Raw genomic sequence first — 19,145 nt, 5'->3', positions numbered from 1 at the left:
CAGCTTTGCTCACACGACTGCATTATTAACATTTGAGGCCAAACTAGTCTAGTTTAGATAGTGGAGGCCATTGTGATATAATGGGAAATTGATAGTTGGCATTGAGTTTCAATCTTCCATTCTGTCCAGTCGGGAGACTAGAGACTGTCAGTCTGGAAACTCCATAGCCTTAAACACAAGGAAGTGTGAATTCCACAAATGGCTGTGAGGAAATCTCAACTATATTTATATTTAATTATGCATTCACTGGAGACTTGAGACTGTATGTGGTCCTAAGTCACATGATTTACAGCAGCCATCTTCACGGTTGCTTTGTGTCCAATCTTTTATTGAAAATTATCATCCTCAGACAGAGTGCCAAGCGGATGATGCCAGCCTCCTCTGGGCTCAATAGCATCACTGATACCAGTCTTCAACCAATTCAATTGACTCCATGTAATATCAAAAAACGGCTATAATACTGAAGACTTGTGCTCCAGAACTAGCTACACTCCTAGCCAATCTGTCTCAGTACATCTACAGCACTGGCATCTAGATTGCAAAATTTCCCAGGTGCAGATTGTATATAAAAATTAGGACAAATCCAATCTTGCCAATTACTGCCCCATCAGTCTACTCTATCACCAACAAAGTGATGGAAGGTGTCACTGACAATGGCAGTTACACAGAGCAATCTGTTCACTAATGCTCAATTTGGGTTCCAACAGGGCTACTCCAGACCTCGTTAGTCTTGGTCCAAATGTATAGATAGGAGAGCTGAGTTCCTGAGGTGAAGCAGGTGTGACCTGCCTTGACATCAAGGCAGCATTTGATTGAATATACCTCAAAGAGACAGAGCAAAATTTAAGTCAAGGGAATCAGGAAAAACACTCCACTGGTTGGAGTTTTGCCAAGCAGAAAGCAGAGTTGTTGTCATTGTTGGGAGGACAATCATCTAGACCTCGAGTTCTGCATGATAATGTCCTAAGCCCAACTGCTTCATCAATGATCTTCCCTCTATCATAAAATTGCTTATAACTGCAATGTTCAGTTCCGCTTGCAACTCCTCAGATGATGAAGCCATCTGTGCCAGCCTGCAACAACCCTGGACAGCATTCGGGTTTGTGCTGCTAAGTGGCAAGTAATATTAATTCCACACAAGTTCCCGGGAATGATCATTTCCAGTGACAGAGAATTCAACCATCTTCCCTGACATCCAATGGAATTACCAGGAAAGAGCTCGGATAGCTCGCCTCCTGACTCCCCCAAATCTGCCCACCGTCTACCACATACAAGGGAGGAGTATGATAGAATACCCTCCACTTGTCTTGATGAGTATGACAAGAAGCTCAGCACTATTCAGCCTGCTTGATCACCAGCCCATCCAATACCTTTAAACATTCACTTCCTCCACTGCTAGCGCATAATGTACTGTCATCAAGAAGCACTATAGCAACCCACCAAAACTCCTTCAACAACACCTTCCAAACCAGTGATCTTTACCACCTAGAACAAGGACAGCAGATACTTGACTGCGTGGTGTTTTGTTCTTATTTAGATATACCTGCGTTGGAGGCAGTTCAGAGAAGATTCACTAGGTTAATTTCCTGAGATGGAGGGCTTGACTTAAAGATTAAGCAAATATGGTCTATACTCTTTGCAGTTTAGAAGAATAAGGTGATCCTCTTGAGGGAGTTTGACAAGATAGATATTGAGGGGATGGTTTTCTTCACAAGTAGCTGAAACTATGCCCACAATTCCCAAATAAGAAATCACCCATTTCCGATGGAAACAGGGAGGAATTTCTTGGTTTTGAGGGCCCTGAATCCTCTGCCACAGGAAACTGTCATTGTGCTCAAGGAGATTGACAATCAGTTTTTTTGAACGACATGAGAGTCTATGAATATGGGGTTCAGGTGAGAAAGTGGAGTTGAGGCCAAGATAACATCAACCATGATCTTGTTGAATAGTCATGATGTGGAGATGCCAGCATTGGACTGGGGCTGGCACAGTAAGGAGTCTTGCAACAACAGGTTAAAATCCAACAAGGTTTGTTTGGAATCAGAAGCTTTTGGAGCACTGCTCCTTCATCAGGTGAGTGGAGAGGTGGGTTCACAAACACGGTATATATAGACAGAGACACAATTGCAAGATAATGGTTGGAATGTGAGTCTTTACAGGTACAGATAGTGCCAGTGGCTTGAGACTATTCACACCTCTTCAATCTCTGATTATCCCTCTCTCCACTGACACTGAGAAACATTTTAAACTTTATTCTGTGCCAAATGTGTCTACTCTAATTTGTAGCTGCTTTTCTTGAAGAGCTTTTCATCCTGTGACCATGTGTTAGGGAGTGCCCTCTTAGCACATGAACTAAAATGGCAACGATTAACAGGATCCTGGCCTGAAAAAATGCTTGCAGATTAGCAATGAATGAATACGTATCAATGTGTGCATGTCAAACAGATTACATGGAAGACTCCATCTTTGAATTATACATCATGCGATAAATAGCCAAACTCCTATCGGGGCATTGCTGTTCTAAGTGCAAACATCAGCCTCTTGAGCCAGCCACATGATCTTCTAGTTGCATTTTTCTCAGGAGAAATCATAATACATCCTTAAGTTATAAGGAATTCCCCCGTAGTTTACTATAATTTCTGTTTCAACTGTCCTGACTGCAAGTCTCCTTTAGAGGCACAGCATTTTCAAGCACTTTGTCCTTTGTCATTTAATCACTGAGAAGGCTGTTTGACATTCCCTCCATGATGTCCTTTGCAATAATATGGTTGCTTCTTGATCTCGGCGCATTTTATATTGTCAGTGAAGTAAGTATCCATTTTAGCGAAATCCCTCAATGTTTACCAGCCTCTTGTCCATCTTACTGTAAATGATATCAATACGCTGGACATTTTTTTGATGTTCCAGCAGTCTCACACTGAATGTCTTTCTACAACAACTGGCATTTAGGGAGCACCTTTTTAACACCGTAAAATGTCCCAAAGTGCTGAAGGTAGCATTATCAGATAAATTGGACACTAACTCAGATATTCGCATAGTGGTCAAAAGCTTCTTCAGCAGTGATTATTAGGGAATAACTTCAAACATACAAGAGACAGGGAGGATTAGGGAGGAAATTCCAGAGCTTCGGGATCGAGGCAGTTAAAGGGATAGCTACCAAATTTCTCCTCTCTGACCCCTTATTTGGAGAGTGTGACACCATGTTCTAGACTCTCTGGTCGGAGAAGTATTTTCTCAGCATCAACCTTCCTAAGCCCCATAATAGTTTTATACATTTCAATTAGTTCATACCCCGTTCATACAAACTCCAGGAAACATAGGCCTAGTCTATTCAGTTTTCCTTCATAATACCTTTCCCTCATCCCAGCAACCAGGCTCGTGAATCTTTGTTGCATTCCTCAAAAGTATGTGCTTCCTTGAGTAAGGAGACCAAAGTTGGGCACAACACTCCTCAATCCCCTGCATAATTGTGTTAAGTTTCTTTATTCTTGTATTCCAATCACTTTGTAACAAAAGCTAACATATTATTTGCCTTCCTAATTGTTTGCTGTTATCTGCCAGTTAATTCTATGATTCCTGTACAATGATACCCAAGTCCCTCTGAATGCAAACGTTTCCCAGTCTCACCATTCAAAAAAATATTGTGCTTTTTAATTTTTGTTACCAAAATGGATAACTTCACCACTCTGTATGACCTTATCGACTCACCCAACCTGTCTATATCCCTCAACAACCTCTGAGCATCCTCCTCATGACATATTTTCTCACCTAGCTTTGTCTTGTCAGCAAGCTACCACCGTGCTAAATGGGATAGACTTTGAACCGATCTAGCAACTCCAGGCCGCAGCATCTCATAGAATCCCACCGGTAGCAGCAGAATTGTATTCAACCAAAATCTGCAAACTCATTGTCGGGCACATCCCCTACTCTACCATTACCACCAAGCCAGGGAATCAAACCTGATTCAATGAAGAGTGCAGGAGGGCATGCCAGGAGAAACATCAGTCATACCTAAAAATGAGCTGTCAGCCTGGTGAAGCCACAACACTGGGCTACTTGTGTGCCAAACAGCATAAGCAACAAGTAATGGAGCTAAATGATTCCACAATCAACAGATCAGATCAAAGCTCTACAGTCCCGCCACATCCAGTGGTGGACAATTAAATTCACTGGAGGAGAAGGCTTCACAAATACCCTCATCCTCTGTGTTGGAGGAGCATGGCACATGAGTGCAAAAGAAAAGGCTGCAATAATCATCAGCTGAAAGTTGTGTATAACCTTTTGGCTGACTGGATTATCAATCTTGGCCTCCAGAGGCTGCAGTTGGAGTATTAGGTGCTCCACATAAAAGCAGTGAAATTGGTGCAGCATATATACACTAGGATGTTATCTGGGATGAAGAAAATCTTTCATTAAGAAAAGGGATTTGAGAAGTTAGACCATTTTCTTTGCTAGAGTTGAGAATAGAACATAGAACAGTACAGCACAGAACAGGCCCTTCGGCCCACGATGTTGTGCCGAGCTTTATCTGAAACCAAGATCAAGCTATCCCACTCCCTATCATTCTGGTGTGCTCCATGTGCCTATCCAATAACCGCTTAAATGTTCCTAAAGTGTCTGACTCCACTATCACTGCAGGCAGTCCATTCCACACCCCAACCACTCTCTGCGTAAAGAACCTACCTCGGACATCCTTCCTATATCTCCCACCATGAACCCTATAGTTATGCCCCCTTGTAATAGCTCCATCCATCCGAGGAAATAGTCTTTGAACGTTCACTGTATTTATCCCCTTCATCATTTTATAAACCTCTATTAAGTCTCCCCTCGACCTCCTCCGCTCCAGAGAGAACAGCCCTAGCTCCCTCAACCTTTCCTCATAAGACCTACCCTCCAAACCAGGCAGCATCCTGGTAAATCTCCTTTGCACTCTTTCCAGCGCTTCCACATCCTTCTTATAGTGAGGTGACCAGAACTGCACACAATATTCCAAATGTGGTCTCACCAAGGTCCTGTACAGTTGCAGCATAACCCCACGGCCCTTAAACTCAACCCCCTGTTACTAAAAGCTAACACGCTATAGGCCTTCTTCACAGCTCTATCCACTTGAGTGGCAACCTTCAGAGATCTGTGGATATGGACCCCAAGATCTTTCTGTTCCTCCACAGACTTCAGAACCCTACCTTTGACCCTGTAATCCACATTTAAATTAGTCCTACCAAAATGAATCACTTCACATTTATCAGGGTTAAACTCCATCTGCCATTTTTCAGCCCAGCTTTGCATCCTATCTATGTCTCTTTGCAGCCTACAACAGCCCTCCACCACATCGACTACTCCACCAATCTTGGCGTCATCAGCAAATTTACTGATCCACCCTTCAGCCCCCTCCTCTAAGTCATTAATAAAAATCACAAAGAGCAGAGGACCCAAGCACTGATCCCTGCGGCACTCCGCTAGCAACCAGCCTCCAGTCTGAAAATTTTCCATCCACCACCACCCTCTGTCTTCGATCAGATAGCCAGTTACCTATCCAATCTGCCAACTTTCCCTCTATACCACACCTCCTTACTTTCATCATAAGCCGACCATGGGGGACCTTATCAAACGCCTTACTAAAATCCATGTATATGACATCAACTGCCTTACCTTCATCAACACACTTAGTTACCTCCTCACAAAATTCAATCAAATTTGTGAGGCATGACTTGCCCTTCACGAATCCGTGCTGACTATCCCGGATTAATCCTCATCTTTCTAAACGGTCGTAAATCCCATCCCTAAGGACCTTTTCCATCAACTCACCAGCCACTGAAGTAAGACTAACCGGCCTATAATTACCAGGGTCATTCCTATTCCCTTTCTTAAACAGAGGAACAACATTCGCCACTCTCCAGTCCTCTGGCACCATCCCCGTGGACAGTGAGGACCCAAAGATCAAAGCCAAAGGCTCAGCAATCTCATCCCTTGCCTCCCAAATAATCCTAGGATATATTTCATCAGGCCCAGGGGACTTATCGATCTTCAGTTTATTCAAAACTGCCAGTACATCCTCCCTCCGAACATCTACTTCCTCCAGCCTATTAGCCTGTAACCCTTTCTCTTCCTCAAAAACATGGCCCCTCTCCTTGGTGAACACTGAAGAAAAGTATTCATTCATCACCTCTCCTAACTCTGCTGACTCCATACACAAGTTCCCACTACTTGACCGGCCCTAACCTCACCCTGGTCATCTTTTATTCCTCACATAAGAGTAAAAAGCCTTGGGGTTTTCCTTGATCCGACCTGCCAAGGACTTCTCATGTCCCCTCCTAGCTCTCCTAAGCCCCTTTTTCAGCTCATTCCTTGCTAACTTGTAACCCTCAATCGAGCCATCTGAACCTTGTTTCCTCATCCCTACATAAGGTTCCCTCTTCCTTTTTACAAGACATTCCACCTCTTTTGTGAACCATGGTTCCCTCACTCGGCTATTTCCTCCCTGCCTGACAGAGACATACCTATCAAGGACACCCAGTATTTGTTCCTTGAAAAAGTTCCACTTTTCATTAGTGCCTTTCCCTGACAGTTTCTGTTCCCATCTTATGCCCCCTAATTCTTGCCTAATCGCATCATAATTACCTGTCCCCCAATTATAAACCTTGCCCTGCCGTACGGCCCTATCCCTCTCCATTGCAATAACAAAAGACACTGAATTGTGGTCACTATCTCCAAAGTGCTCTCCCACAACCAAATCTAACACTTGGCCCGGTTCATTTCCCAGTACCAAATCCAATGTGGCCCCGCCTCTTGTCGGCCTGTCCACATATTGTGTCAGGAAACCCTCCTGCACACACTGCACAAAAACTGCCCCATCCGAACTACTCGACCTACAAAGGTTCCAATCAATATTTGGAAAGTTAAAGTCCCCCATGACAACTACCCTGTGACACCCACACCTATCCATAATCTGCTTAGCAATTTCTTCCTCCACACCTCTATTACTATTTGGGGACCTATAGTAAACTCCTAACAACGTGACCGCTCCTTTCCTATTTCTAACTTCAGCCCATATTACCTCAGTATGCAGATCCCCTTCGAAGTGCCTTTCCGCAGCCGTTAAACTATCCTTGATTAACAATGCTACTCCTCCACCTCTTTTACCAGCTTCCCTACACTTACTGAAACATCTATACCCCGGAACATCCAACAACCATTCCTGTCCTTGTTCTACCCACGTCTCCGTAATGGCCACAACATCATAGTCCCAAGTACCAATCCATGCCCCAAGTTCATCTACCTTGTTCCGGATGCTCCTTGCATTGAAGTTGACACACTTCAACCCACCTTCCTGTCTACTGGTACCCGCCCTTGACCTTGATACCTTCCCCAACACCTCACTACCCTCACCACTGACTTCCGAACTACAACTCCTTTTCCCACCCCCTGACAAATTAGTTTAAACCCCCCTGAAGAGCCGTAGCAAATTTCCCTCCCAGGATATTGGTGCCCCTCTGGTTCAGGTGCACCCCGTCCTGTTTGTACAGGTCCCACCTTCCCCAGAATGTGTTCCAATTATCCACGTAGCTGAAACCCTCCCTCCTACACCATCCCTGCAACCACATGTTTAACTGCACTCTCTCCCTGTTCCTCAACTTGCTATCACGTGGCACCGGCAACGTACCAGAGATGACCACATGTTTTGTCTTGGCTCTCAGCTCCCAGCCCAGCTCCCTAAATTCCTGTTTTAAATCCCCATCCCTTCTCTTACCTATGTCGTTGGTATCAATATGTACCACGACTTGTGACTGTTCCCCCTCCCCATTAAGAATCCGGAAAACACGGTCCGAGACGTCACGGACCCTGGCATCCGGTAGGCAACATACTATCCGTGAGTTTCTTTTGCTGCCACAGAACCTCCTATCTATCCCTCTAACTCATGAGTCCCCTCCTCTTGTCGGCCTCCTGCTCTCCCCCTTACCCTCCTGAGCCACAGGGACGGACTCCGTGCTGGAGATCTGCCCACTGCGGCTCACCATTGGTATATAGTCCCCCTCAACTGCATCCAAAGCGGAATACTTGTTGCTAAGGGGAACAACCACAGGGGATCCCTGTATTGACGGCTTCCTCCCAGCCCCTCTCACTGTCGCCCATCTATTTTCCTTTCCTGGAGTAACTATATCCACAAAGCTTCCGTCTATGGCCACCTCTGCCTCCCTAACGATCCTAAATTCATCCAACTCCAGCTCCAGTTCCCTAACACGGTTTTGGAGGAGCTGCAGATGGGTGCACTTCCCACAGGTGTAATCAGCAGGGACACTGATGGCGTCCCTCACCTCAAACATACTGCAAGAGGAACATTGCACTGCTTTCACACCCATCCCCTCTAGATACCTTGCCAATACCATTAGCAGATAGAGTTGCTCCAATGGAACAATGAGCTATTTTCCCCCCCTTTTCCTCGGAATCCACACGGACTGAACTTAAGATTTGCAATTGAAGAGACAACAAAACAAATTAAACTTGCCCCGCCTCACCCTTTCTGCCTAAGCCCTTAGAGCCAAAGCCCTTACACCTCTCACTCTGCTCCCTGCTTACTCTGCTGCAACGCTGCCCGCTCAAAAGTGCGGCCTGCTTTTAAACCCACCAAAAACCTTCCCAGGCCTCTCCTGGGCCTACTTCCGGTTTCAGAAAAAACCTTCGATTTTAAACACAAAAATCACTGAAAAATAAATAAATACATCAAGTCTGGAAACAAACTCTCTTACCCTCAGCCTGCTCCTGTGGAACATTGAGCATATTTCTGGTCTTCAAGATTCAGGTAAGTAGCAGGCTGTTTACAGTGGTCAGCAAGATGGTATTGATGGGCACAAATTTAAGGTTGTCAACATGTCTTCCTTCAGAAAGGATGACTCATTTGTGAAATTCAGTTTCACAAACCATTCATTTAAACCAAGTCGGCTAATTCTTCTGAAAGATATGTAGCTGATTGAAAAAGAAAAATGTTGAAGTGTGTAGGAGGTGGGCGTGAGAAAATCAGGTTTTGGTTTGGAGAAAATGATATGACCAAAGTGGCTTGTTTCTGTGCTGTAACATTTGACTTGTAGGTCATGAAAACTGATGTTTCATGTAAAGCAAGTAACCATGGATGTTTTTCAATTGTTCTAGATGAAGCTCATGTAAGTTAAAAGATCAGGGGTAACCCAACACAGGGAATATGTATACTGGACTGATCAGCTGATGGCCAATCTTATGATCCTGTAAGTTTTGAAAACCAAAAAGTTATACACAACTTTTGGCTCAATTAGAACTTTCAAATACTCCACCCAGCCTTGTCGTTGAAGGCAAACTCTCTTTGCTGCCTGCATTTAAATCCTGAAACATTTTTTCACTCCAGTTTTAAAGTTTATTTATTAGTGTCACAAGTAGGCTTACATTAACACTGCAATGAAGTTACTGTGAAAATCCCCTAGTTGCCACACTCCAGTGCCTGTTTGGGTACACTGAGGGAGAATTTAGCATGGCCAGTGCACCTAACCAGCACGTCTTTTGGATGTGCTGGTTCGACAAATTATTTGAAGTGCTCGTTCTTTTTTGGATTTTACTCTGAGTACACACTACGCCAAAGATCTCCAGTGTTCCGTAACTGCAAAATGCATCTTGCTTCTTCTTTTTCAGACCCAGATTGCAAATTTCCTATCAAGCATGTTTGAGATAATAGGATAAATTATTTGACATGGGGGTCAAACAACTCATTTCCTGCTTGTTGAGAGAAAACCTGAATGCTGCAGCTCAACTTTGATTGGAAGGCTATAGTTTCTGGTTGGTGTGGCTTGAGGATGCTGACTACATTCTAATATAATCAAGCTGTGAATTATTTGCCTACATTTAAGCAGGTGGCATCTGCCTTGTCGTGGCAAAGAGAACGTGTAATTTCAAAAATGTAGTTTTCTATTTGCAGCTTTGTGGTGATTGACCCTTTAAGGATCAGTCTGCAGACTAAGGGTCACATGACCCAGAGAACCAATCTGGTAGCAGGGTGATCACTCGGGTAAGTGTGGGTTTCTGTATTCAGAATCCTCTCGGGAGCTGATTGCAGCCATGAGACTGCAAGCCTCTGTTTAATTTTAACCTGTAAATAAGCGAGATGTTTTCCCTTAACCGGTAAACAAGCATCTTTACAACCTTCCTACATGTATGTTATGCAAAATATGCATCTTTCAGCTTTGTGCTACAAGAGACACGGTCAGAAGAAGCGACAGAAATCAAAGATTTTCTCGACGTTCCCTGAGGGAGCATAATTGTGTTCCTCAGCAATGTCCTTGTCAACATCATGTGGAACGGGAAAGGGCTGTTTCTCTGAAGTAAATATAGATCACAAATGTTAAAACTCAAGGGAAAAAAATGTTTTAAAAAAACATGCTCATCCTTTTAATGAGTTCCACAATATTTGAATCATTAATATTTATATTCTATTTCTCAGCCAGATTCATAGTTGTTCTTGTATTTAAAATTAGACTAAGAGCATTCTTAATTTCTAATTTAAGGCAGTTTATAAGTCTAGATTTGTCAATATTGTGCAAATGTTGCACTTGGTCCAACTGTGAGGACGTGACAGGGAGGTGTTTAGTTAAAAACTTCTAACTGAGACATGAACATTGGTAATTAATTGTGTATATTATTTTGGCTACTACAGGGCAGACTGCCTTTTTTCCTGAAGTTTCCGACTCTTGTTTGGGTACAGCTTTATAGTTCCTTGCCTTGATGGCTATTTATGTATGAAGCTGGGGCCAGTTGTGGCAGGTATTCGACAAGGAACTTCAGAACTATCCCTTTTTTTGTCAATTAATATTTTAAAAGTTCCTACCACCTGAAATTTTGGGTACTTGGGGAATCTTTGGCCTTATGTGTGTCAATAAAACATTATGCTCCTTGATGTTTTTTTCTCTTAGCAACTTGTTTTTCTGTCTTTAGTGACTAGCTGTTTAATCCCAGCAATCTTCAGTCAGGATGGATGCTCCCTGGACTATGTGTGATTGACCAAAAGAATTCATTTATAAATGAGCAGCCTGCCCCCTCCATCATTTCACGACAGTGTTCCATTGCCCCCAGCTGCATTTTTGCTAACTCAGAAAATCACACTTGTACAGGGCAAACAAAACATGTTCCACAAGATGCTCTTCAGTGTTGATCATTACAGCTTCCTGTTGAGCCAGATAGATCTGAGCTTAATACAGCATCCAGCTGATCCTGATGATGTTTGTGGGTGCTAAAAGTACTTTTTTTGCCAGCACTGATGTTCTTGCATTGACAGCCACAAATACAGTCACCAAAACAGCTAATCCAAACTCAATCCATGTGCAAACACTGATTTAGAGATACAGCAAAAGTCAAGATAAATGCTAAATATTCTGCAAATACTATTTCCAGGAGTATAATCTGAAACGAGTCTCTGTTAATTTAATACAAACTTGAGCATCAAATAAATATTTTAAAAGTTCAGCATTTTAAAGACACCACTTTGCATCTAATAGTTGTACTAGACTATTCATAGCTGAACTTATCCCTTATAACCTCGATATAAATGGCTCAGGTTTTTAATTTTTCTCTAAAGTGCCTTGGGATGTTTTTCTGTGTTAACTGTATTATAACTGCAATTTGTTGCATAGCACAAGGTTTGAAATTACTCTTATGGATAATACTGTACACTAGAATTTATATCGAATTCCAGCAATGTTAGATCACTGAATAAAGAAATGCTACACTTAAACTTGAATGTACAGTCTAACATTGTCTTTTAAATGTATTTGCAGCTTCTGTATATGTGATTTAAATGTAAAACAATCATAACAAGAGAAAATGCTGGAAATACTCTGGTCATGCAGCAAGTCTAGGAAAGGAAACCGTGTTAATGGCGCAAATGTTACCCCAGCAGAATTTCCAAATAACAAATGGGAAGGAGCGTTCTGCACATTCCCCAAATGCTTTTTTTAAAGTAACAGATTCCTGCCTGAATCCAGCCAGATTGAATGATAAATATAGTTTCCTGTAAGGTAGGAAATGCTCCAGAAGAGGCCACAATCCAGGAGCAGCTGCTTGACGTAGTAATCACTTTGGTGTTTGGGTGCAAAATGGTTCAGGGGGTGGAATTGTTTCGCTGGGGTCAGAGAAAGATTCATGGTGGGGTGATCAGGGTCCAGTCATAGAGTGGAAAATGCGTTTGCTTGGGAAGCCTGAGGGAAGCATTCCAACTCCTATCGGCCCACATACAATGCATTAAAGAAGCCCAGATCTCCTATGCAACAGTTCTCCCCTCCTTCTTAGCTGCCAGGTCCCTGAGATCCTGAAAATCAGGTTGACCAACATTAAAACTGCAAGAGACAGAAAGATTTAGACACACAAATCTTACTAAATATTTAACTAAGTAACCTACCTCCTGGAAGCAGGTTGCAAACCCAACTGATAATTTAAAATTGGTTGTTATTGTAATTCTTAACAAGATTGTTCAGCAAGTGCTGTCCTTGTGATTGTGATAAATGCCCAGTAAGGGGACAGTATCTCAAATTTAAGCAACAGGTAATGCGAGCCATTTTGCACTATCACAATGCCAACACGAGTGATATATTTTACCAATAGGATGCTGTTATCAAGCCAAAAAGACATTCTGCCTTCCATACAAATGAGTCACATGGTGTGATGGTGCTTTGTCAGGGACATAAACTGCACATTGGACGGCACGGTAGCACAGTGGTTAGCACTGCTGCTTCACAGCTCCAGCATCCCGGGTTCGATTCCCGGCTCGGGTCACTGTCTGTGTGGAGTTTGCACATTCTCCTCGTGTCTGCGTGGGTTTCCTCCGGGTGCTCCGGTTTCCTCCCACAGTCCAAAGATGTGTGGGTTAGGTTGATTGGCCAGGTTAAAAAAAAAAAATTGCCCCTTAGAGTCCTGGGATGCGTAGGTTAGAGGGATTAGTGGGTAAAATATGTGGGGTAGGGCCTGGGTGGGATTGTGGTCGGTGCAGACTCGATGGGCCGAATGGCCTCCTTCTGCACTGTAGGGTTTCTAGGATTTCTATGATCCCAACAACTGAGACATTGTAGCATATGCACATTTTTTCAGCTGGTCACAATAGACAGATTATTGACCATAAAAGTTTGTTTATTAGTCACAAGTAAGGCTTACATTAACACTGCAATGAAGTAACTGTGAAATTCCCCTAGTCGCCACAGTCCGGCGCCTGTTTGGGTCAATGCACCTAACCAGCACGTCTTTCAGAATGTGGGAGGAAACCGGAGCACCCGGAGGAAACCCACGCAGACACGGCGAGAATGTGCAAGCTCCACACAGACAGTGACCCAAGCCGGGAATTGAACCCGAGTCCCTGGCGCTGTGAAGCAGCAGTGCTAACCACTATGCCACCCTCATGCTTGCAAAACCTAGAACAAATGTTGAATGTTTGATGCGCTTGCTGAATAATTCTTAGTGTGCTAAGAATGAACCAACAGCCAATTTATCAGTTGGAAATGCAACGTGACTCACCTACACTTGCTAGAAGCTACATGTCAAAAAAAGCACAGAGAAGGTGATAGTCTAGTGGTATCATCGCTATACTATTAATCCAGAAATTCAGGTAATGTTCTGGGGACCCAGGTTCGAATCTTACCATGGCAGCTGGTGGAATTTGAATTCAATAAAAAAAAATATGGAATTAAGAATCTACTGACTACTATGAAACCATCATCGATTGTCAGAAAAACCCAAATGGTTTGCTAAATGTCCTTTCGGGAAGGAAATCTGCCATCATTACCTGGTCTGGTCTACATGTGACTCCAGAAAATATATGGAGACTGGTCTTCTGCAGGCAGAGGGACTTGATGAGGCATTTTGCCTTTATTGAATTAAACAAAAGCATAGAGGGTAGGGGAGGCATAGTTCCCTGGTACATTCTCCATGGCACAACGTTGACCAATCATAGTCCTGTTGCCAACCAATCAGCACCACTTTTCTCATTCAGTCCCTTTGAAATTTGGCGTCCTTGCATCTTTCCTGATGAACACAAGACAAAAAGCTTCGACTGGATGCTTTTTCCCAACATACTACATAATTGCAAGACAGCAAGATTCATATGCACAATAATGAGTAGTAGCTAGCAGAGAATTCCTTTGTTTTTCACACACTTCTGGTGCTATGTATATATACTTCCATAAACTGAAATCGTTTCTGGTGAAGATGTGAAAATCTAGTCTCAGTTGCTGTATGATATTTTTATACAGTAAGAAGTTTAACAACACCAGGTTAAAGTCCAACAGGTTTATTTGGTAGCAAAAGCCACACAAACTTTCGGAGCTCCAAGCCCCTTCTTCAGGTGAGTGGGAATTCTGTCCACCAGGTACACGGTACATACTCTTGCAACTCGGCCAGCGTTGTCTACCTGATACGCTGCAGGAAAGGATGTCCCGAGGCATGGTACATTGGGGAAACCATGCAGACGCTGCGACAACGGATGAATGAACACCGCTCGACAATCACCAGGCAAGACTGTTCTCTTCCTGTTGGGGAGCACTTCAGCGGTCACGGGCATTCGGCTTCTGATATTCGGGTAAGCGTTCTCCAAGACGGCCTTCACGACACACAACGGCGCAGAGTCGCTGAGCAGAAACTGATAGCCAAGTTCCGCACACATGAGGACAGCCTCAACCGGGATATTGGGTTCATGTCACACTATTTGTAATCCCCACAGCCTGCCTGGACCTGCAGAATTTCACTGGCTGTTCTGTCTGGAGACAATACACATCTTTTTAGCCTGTCTTGATGCTCTCTCCACTCACGTTGTTTGTATCTTAAAGACTTGATTAGCTGTAAGTATTCGCATTCCAACCATTATTCATGTAAATTGAGTCTGTATCTTTATATGCCCTGTTTGTGAACAGAATTCCCACTCACCTGAAGAAGGGGCTTGGAGCTCCGAAAGCTTGTGTGGGTTTTGCTACCAAATAAACCTGTTGGACTTTAACCTGGTGTTGTTAAACTTCTTACTGTGTTTACCCCAGTCCAACGCCGGCATCTCCACATCATGATATTTTTATCCCAGGAAAGGCTATCTTTTTTGCCTACTCTTAGATAGTGAATTAAATTGTGGTTGGTTGTGGCACTCACCAACACTCTTAAGGAAATTCCAGTCCAATAGGTTGCATCTTTGTCATGCTAAACTGTAAACCATTTTCTTGATCGTACTCTTTCATTGTTTTGTAGGGCCTTTTGAAGCTTGATTGCCAAGGAACAGTGGCTCGTCTTGTTCAAGATGTTATTATGCTCTCGACAGCAGTGGAGCTCGGTGCCCGTTGGAAAGAGTTGGGGGAAAAACTATCCAAACTCTCAAAACAGCAAATAGAAGCATATGAAGCACCTCACAGAACCAAAAGTGGCGAAATTAATCACGAGGTGGGTGTTGCTTTGACAGGGTAACGGTGTATATTATGTTACTTTGCAGCATTTTCTTCATGCTTCTTGAACACTCTTTTATTCATATTTTAATTGTCCTTTTATAGACCATGTGGAAACCAGCATATGATTTTCTTTATACATGGAGCATGAAGTTTGGGGATGGATACCGGGACGTACTGCAAGAACTGCAAAATGCACTGGATAAAATGAAAACCCCAATTACAAGGCACTGGAGACATCTAACAGGGGTTCTTATTTTGGTGAACTGCATGGAAATACTAAGGGCTGCTGCATTTTCCAAGCACGATGAGTAACTTACAGAAAAACTCATTAAGACACCAAAACAATTCTTAACCTTTTGGTGACGGGAAAGGGTGGGGGGGGGGGGGGTGAAATAAAGTTACATTTGCAATTAGCACTATGAAACAGAATGAGCTATAAGGTTCTTGTGTAACTTGGGTGACTCAAATGGGTTGTGGTGATCTGAAAATTTGTTAGCAATTATTTTAAAGATTCTTATTATTTTTCTCAAATGTTTCCAATTTTACACTCACTAAGCTAACCCTGCGAAAGTGATCAGTGTACTTTGGGAAATGTGGGGGTAGATCGCAAACTGCTTCATCTTTAAAAATTTTACTTCATTTTCTGAAGCGAAATACAGATGCCAAGCAGCACATCTGAAAATGATCATAGCATTCAGGTTAAGCTCTACTCCTGTCCCAGATTGTTTTAAATAATGAAAGATTCTGTTGAGATTTATGAGCAGCAGTAATTTAGTGAGAATTGTAGAATTGGGTATAATGTGCATCATGTGCAGAATCTATTCTTGGGGGCTCAGTTGGTCACTGTCCCAGCTCAAATTTGATTTTGGCACTTGATCGAGTACATTTACTAACATGTTGGAGTATATATATATTTGTAAATATTTTGAGATGTGCAGCTTTATATGAAATAACTATACCTCGCCAAGCTCAAACCAAAACCTGTAATGAATCATTAGGGTCATGTATTAATACAAGAATGCACTGATTTTTTTTTGTCAAAACAAATGTTTTGAGCCCCAACGTGACCGTAATATTCCAAGTTATCCTTGTCCATTGTTTTAATGCAGGAATTAAGACGATGGGCGGGATTTTACAGCCTCACTCGGGTGAGACCGGAAATTCCCGCCCAAGGCCAATGGAGATTTTCATTGTCAGACCCTCACCTGCTCCGACTCCGTGGCAGGTGAGGTGGTAGAGTTCCGGCCAATGTCTTACCACAGCCATTGAAATAATGGTAAAGGAATTTAATATGAACAGATTAAGCACTTGTTTGATAACCACCTAGTGGTAATCTTTAGGCTTTATTTTCAACATGGATCACTAGTAATATAAAATGCATAGTATGAAAAAAAAATGGTTCTGCTTTGCTGGAGCTATGACCAATACTTGCACCTTCATTAGATTAATATCACCTTTAATCTGTGTGGCTTGCCATCTCAATCTTTTTGATTTGATGTACATTTATGAATCCCATGAGTTAAGAGAGAGTACATTCAGGTTCACAACTTGCAACTTCCAAAGTTGATGAGGAATTTTCCATTTTTATTCTCTTTATGCAATTCTTCTCCATTTATTGAGGCACGACCCTTCAAAATTGGTGTTCAGCATTTTAAGTACATTTGTGATCAGATTTGAGCGATCCTCTATTTATGACAATGTTCCATCCTGAGAATGAGGGTCAGTTTTCTAAATGCATGTTCTCACCATAGAACCTTCATACACACACAGTACTTTTCAGGAATTCACACAGGAAGTTTTGCAAGATTTTCTATCCATAAAAATAAATGAACTGATAATCCTTTGGGCCTGAATTCCAATAAGCGCTCCATGTATATGAAACTTTGTTCTGGGAGTGCAAGTTTTCAAAATTTGCTCTCGGAGTAAATGTGAAGGATAATACAATAATGAGGATTACATGATGAAAATAAGACTTTTTCATTTGTGGGTGATGTGTTGTGTAGGAACGTGGGTAACAATGTTTAATGCTAGTTCATAATTTGGCTTCCAAAAGTAGCTATATTCCATACACCCTCAATTACGTGCTGCCAAGAGTTGGTATGCTGCCATCAAAAATAATGGTTGACAATTCTCTATAATACTCACTATTGCACCCCTTTTCATAACTGCCAAAACTGCTAAACTGCAGGGTTCAATACAGATTGCCATAATGATGCAAAAGCAATTTCTCTCTGGGTTTGAGTTGTTTCCTTGCTCTGAACTCAACTGCCATGGTCTCAATATAGTATGTATGGGGGTAGAAATTAAATGCTAATATGCCAGGAAGGAACAGTTGAGATGTGTAAACCTGGTGAAGTAGGTAGCTTCTTTGCTTTCAATTACAGCTATTATTTTTTTATTTCCCCTTGGCTTACTGTGTTCTGCACTATTCCTAGGGCTGTCAGGCAATCAGCTACATGACCTCTGGTCTTTTGTAACTGAGAGGTGGAAGAGAATGGCTTGTTTCCTTACCAAATACAGTAACGTGCCATATATGTTTCAAACAAATTAAATGTTGACATCTATATCCACTTAATATCTTGCAGTTAACCAGCTGCTTTGTTTGTTTTAACCATATGGAGAGCTATAAATGCAAGCCTTATTTACTTATTTTTTGGTTATACTTTGGGATAGGGTTGTTCAGACAATTTTAATTGTAGGTTCGTGTTTAATAAATAGTGTACGTTTTCTTAATCATTTGAAATATCCCTCATTTTTCTAATCCATTTCTTCTCATGTAACTCAGCTATTTTGGGGCCATGAAATGCTATAAAATTGTTTATATACAGTGCAAGGCACATAGGGCATATCTGGATTTTTATTACATGTCTGGATTTTTTATTAAATAAACTTAGCCTTTTTCTTGCAAGTATTGTGCAACACAGGATTTTATAGAAACATTCACTTTATTATTTACTCATACTGTTTATCAATAAATATTTATAAAATGAAATTTGCTCTGAAGTTTATTTTAATGGCCCAGATTTTGCACTCAAGATAATGATGAGGCTAAACACATTCACTGTTATTTTGCAGTAAGTGGAACAGCAACTTCCAGTGTCCCCACACACACACAACCATAGAAAAGCACAGCACAGGAAGAGCTGATTCAGCCCATAGAGTTTACAACACTCTTACAAAGAACAATTTGAGTTGTTCCACTCTTCTCCTCTTTCCTAATACCATACAATGTTTTCCTCCTTCAAGAAGTTTCCAATTCCTTTTGGAAGGCTGTTATTGACTCTATATCAATCACTGTATGCCAATGTAGGTACTGCATTCCAAATCCTCATAGAGACCCTGCAATGCAGAAGGAGGCCATTAGGCCCCTCGTGTCTGCACAGACAACAATCCCACCCATGCCCTATCCCTGTAATCCCATCTATTTACCCTGCTAATCCCTCTAACCTACGCATCCCAGGACATTGAGGCAATTTAGCATGACCAATCTACCTAACCCACACATCTTTGGAGTGTGGGAGGAAACTGGAGCACCCAGAGGAAACCCACACAGACATGGGGAGAACGTGCAAACTCCATACAGACAGTGACCCAAGCCAGGAATTGAACCCAGGTCCCTGGGGCTGTGAGACAGCAGTGCTAACCACTGTGCCACCGTGCCGCCCTATATCCTAAACACACATTAAAAATTGTTCTTCCTCATCTTGTTCATACTTTTTCTCG

The 19,145-nt window shown here is 42.3% G+C and overlaps 1 protein-coding gene across 1 annotated transcript in view; it reads left to right on the top strand.

Moving 5' to 3' along the window:
- Window positions 1–18,405, top strand: part of macc1 (MET transcriptional regulator MACC1) — a 67,488-nt gene extending 49,083 nt beyond the window's left edge. The window contains exons 4-5 of the mRNA XM_078238500.1: window positions 15,229–15,417; window positions 15,525–18,405. Of these exons, the coding sequence (XP_078094626.1) occupies window positions 15,229–15,417; window positions 15,525–15,734 (399 nt within the window). The 3' untranslated portion in view covers window positions 15,735–18,405. The remainder of the gene's footprint in view (window positions 1–15,228; window positions 15,418–15,524) is intronic.
- Window positions 18,406–19,145: the final 740 nt, after the last annotated feature.

Source organism: Mustelus asterias, chromosome 2 (genome assembly GCF_964213995.1).
Source record: "Mustelus asterias chromosome 2, sMusAst1.hap1.1, whole genome shotgun sequence".
Taxonomy (NCBI): Eukaryota; Metazoa; Chordata; class Chondrichthyes; order Carcharhiniformes; family Triakidae; genus Mustelus; species Mustelus asterias.
Note: the sequence above shows the minus strand (reverse complement) of the source record. Positions and strands in the feature narration are given on the sequence as shown.